Source organism: Condylura cristata, unplaced genomic scaffold (genome assembly GCF_000260355.1).
Source record: "Condylura cristata isolate star-nosed mole 26May11 unplaced genomic scaffold, ConCri1.0 scaffold00019, whole genome shotgun sequence".
NCBI lineage: Eukaryota > Metazoa > Chordata > Mammalia > Eulipotyphla > Talpidae > Condylura > Condylura cristata.
Window position 1 is genome coordinate 35,749,506 of NW_004567120.1, and position 3,494 is coordinate 35,752,999.

The following is a 3,494-nucleotide window of genomic DNA, read 5'->3' on the forward strand; positions in this document are numbered from 1 at the left end:
CGAGGTGGCGGAGCCCTGGTTCTCCAAGTGGGAGCGGCAGTGCCTGGCCGAGGCCGAACAGGAGGCACAGCTGCCCCCCGAGCTGCAGGAGGAGGCGGCGGGGCCCCAGAGCGAACGGCAGAGGCTGTGGCATCTCTTCCAGATCTCCGCCACCGCCGTGGCCCAGCTCTACAAGGATGGCGGCTGCCCGCAGCCCGGACGCTCAGTGTGGGACCCTTTCCAGCATGCGGCCATGGCCGTGACCAGCCTGTACAAGGAGAGCGGGGACGCCCACCAGCGAAGCTTCGACCTGGGCGTCCAGGTCGGCTGCCAGCGGCGCATCAAGGATGTCCTGGAGTGGGTGAAAAAGGGCCGAAGCACCATCCTGCGCGAGGACCTGATCAGTTTCCTGTGTGGCAAAGTGCCCCCCGCACCGCCGCCCCCCTCGCGCCCCTCCAGAGTGCCCCCCAAGCCTCCCGCAGGGGCCCCCGGCCAGCCCGCTGCCCCAGAGTCCAGCTCGTCGGTGGACGTCGACCTGCAGCCCTTCCACGAGGCCATCGCGCTGCACGGCCTCAGCGGGGCCATGGCCAGCATCAGCGTGAGATCTGGGGCGCCCGGCTCCCCACCGCCGGTCAGCGGGGCCGTGGGCGGAGGCCGCCGAAAAAGTAGCTGTCTCGAGGACGACCTGAACCCCTTCGACTCAGAAGAACTGGGCCAACGCCTGGACAGTGGCGGGACCCGCAAGCGCCCTTCGGCCCAGTGCGGGGACGGCATCTCAGACTCCCCCACCTACAAGCGCAACCGTTTGGTGTAGCCCGCCACGTGGGCCGCCGGCCGCAGCCTCGCTTGCCCATGCACACGCTTGGTGCGAGGAGCCTCCGGACCGACTGTTCCTTCTCTAAGTTAAACAAAGATTTCTATCACGTCTGCCATAGAGAAACTGAGAGTATTGCAGTCCTCGTGTGACTCTGGCCTACCAGCCCAGCCCCCTAGTCAAATCCTAGCAAAGAACAAGTATCCTGTGGTAGCTGGCGGGCTCCTTTGAAACAAGTATCCAGTGAACACGGGAGCCTGGTTTACCTTGTTCAGTTATCCTCCTTAGCATCCAGCCCAGTTGCTGGTGCTCAATAAATGTTTGTTGAATGAAGAAATGTGACTTTATTTAAAAGTCTTAGAGGGGAAGGACTGGCAGGCGTTCACGTGGTGATGGCATACTTTGACCATTTATCGTTCGTGTTTGCTTTAACCATTTGCCAGTTGGATTGCATAGTATCCAGATGTGAAATTTGATATCTTGGTGAAAGTTGGAGTCTCCTGTTCTTATGCTACACTCTAACGTGCACCTAATTTCTAGAAAGAAACTGCAAGGAATGGATATTAGACTGGGAGGTTTTTCTTTTTAAGTTGATTTTGGTGTTTATAGGGTGGTATGAAGAGGTGCTTGATGGTTGGACAGGTAATACCCGGTGTTGAGTTACTTCCATGTTCTTTTTAGGACTGTGCCATCCTGAGAGCAGAAATGGGGTCCCTGTGAGACAGTGGGACTCCTTTTTCTTACAGTGTGAAAAGTTATGTTTTTGAGGGTCTATTGTTTGGGGGATGCCTGTTTTGTAGTGGAAGGTGGAGTCATCAAAGTGAACTGGGTTTTATTTCAGGGTCCAGCTGGGAGCATGAGCATTGCATTAATAAGATCAGCTGTAGAATTCCTAGCCCCACAAACTTCTCTGCATGATTTTTGGCAAGTCACTTAATGTCTGTTGACATCAGTTTTTAATCTGTAAAATGGAACAATGTCTTCTAGAGTCATTGTGAGCATAAGATGATATTTGCCTTTCCAGTAAGCTGGAGCTTAAGGTACTCAATAAATGATCTCCCTTATCTAGAAATAAAAATCAGCAAAATGCCAACATTGATTATATATTTTAGGGAAAGTAGGTAGATAGATCAATTTAGACATCAGAAAGTAGGATCTCTGAGCTGGAAACTACTCTTAAATAATTGAAATTTGCCTAAAATCCCAGATCTTGTATTAATTGTTTGTTGAGTTCCCAAGTATCAGGATCACCGCTCTGCCACTCTGGATATTAGACTGTCCTTGGAGCCTCGGGGACACAATTTGCAACAAACTGGAAGGCAAGATTTACCTCCTCTCTTCTGCCCTGAAAGTATATTTCAGGGGGAGGGGAGTGGAAGAGGGGTGAGAGAGTGGAAAGGATTTGGAAGTGAAACTCCTGGGAACTCCTAAGAAGGTTAAAGTGGTTCAGCAGAGAGGTGGGGTGGGGTGGAGGTAAGGGAAGAGGAAGAGGGGATGAAGTGGACATAGAGAGGTGGGGATGGGATTACTGATGGGGGTGGGAGTTAGAAGGCCCACATCTCCCCAAACCAGCACCTAAATTGTTCGAGATACCTTTCCTTTAGGATCACATCAGAATTGTTTCTGCATCAGTAGTGTGGCCTTTGGCTTTTGATTTTGAATTGACTAATACAATAAAGTTAACAAAATAAGGTGAATTCCTTGAATTCACCCTCAGGCACTCCACAAGTACTTACAGAGGGACTGTTCTAGGGCCTGAGGGGGGGTTATAAAATACCAACACTGGAAAGACCCTTCCCCTCCACACTCTGGTTTGGAAGAGAAAGGAATCTAGTCAAGAAAGCACTTATAATTGTATGGGAAGCACCCAAGGGCTACACAGAAGAATTAGAGGACAGAATCCTTCTCACCAAGAGGTGACATTCCTAAGGAGATGTCATTTGAATGGGCTCAGAAAAGTGGGCAGGAAAGGAGGGGTAGAGGAGGAGAGCTAACAAAGGAAAGAAGCAGCAGCAAGCAGGTCCAGGGGGGTCACAGGCGCTGGGTGGGGAAGCCAGGCTCAATGTACAGAGAGCCTCAAATGCCTGGCTCAGTGCTCTGGATTCTGTGGAGGTACAGGGATGGACGCTGTCAACCTGTGTCAGGGAGGTGGGCCTGGCAGGGTGCTGGACGCTGGAGCAGGGACACCCCAGGGCAGTGGTTTTCCTCTACTGGGCACATGGCCTTCATTGGCCTCTGCAGGGCTTGTTTCCTGACACCCTCCCATGCCTGCATCTATGGAAGAGCAGGAGCTCCTCAGACAGGTGGACTGCTCAGCTTCTTGAAGGCCCAGAAAGCCTTCCATTCCAGGCACTTTCTCTTGGGACTGACTTAGTCTTGAAAGATGAAATCAAGCCACACGTGCTGTCTTTCTTCCTGTTTCTTGCGCTTCTCCAGTGGCGGCATTGGGGTGCCCGGGGCTCCGGCATTGCCTGAGCATTGGCAGCAATTGGAAAAGGTAGGTAGGAGAGTTGTAAGAGGGCATGCTGGCATGAGGGCAGGGACACGTTCCTTTTGTAATGCCCAGTGCCTGGCACCCGCCATATGAGCATATGGTAAATACTGTTCAACAGGTGGATGAGTGAGCGCCGTCCAGACCCAAGGGCAGCTATTCCACTCCATTTCTGCTTACTTACTGCCTAGGCATGGCAGGCCTGAAGCT

General features: G+C 52.4%; 1 protein-coding gene across 1 annotated transcript in view; it reads left to right on the forward strand.

The window, feature by feature from the left end:
- Positions 1-1,153, forward strand: part of LOC101630524 (UPF0472 protein C16orf72) — a 29,775-nt gene extending 28,622 nt beyond the window's left edge. The window contains exon 4 of the mRNA XM_012727081.1: positions 5-1,153. Within this exon, the coding sequence (XP_012582535.1) occupies positions 5-793 (789 nt within the window). The 3' untranslated portion in view covers positions 794-1,153. The remainder of the gene's footprint in view (positions 1-4) is intronic.
- Positions 1,154-3,494: the final 2,341 nt, after the last annotated feature.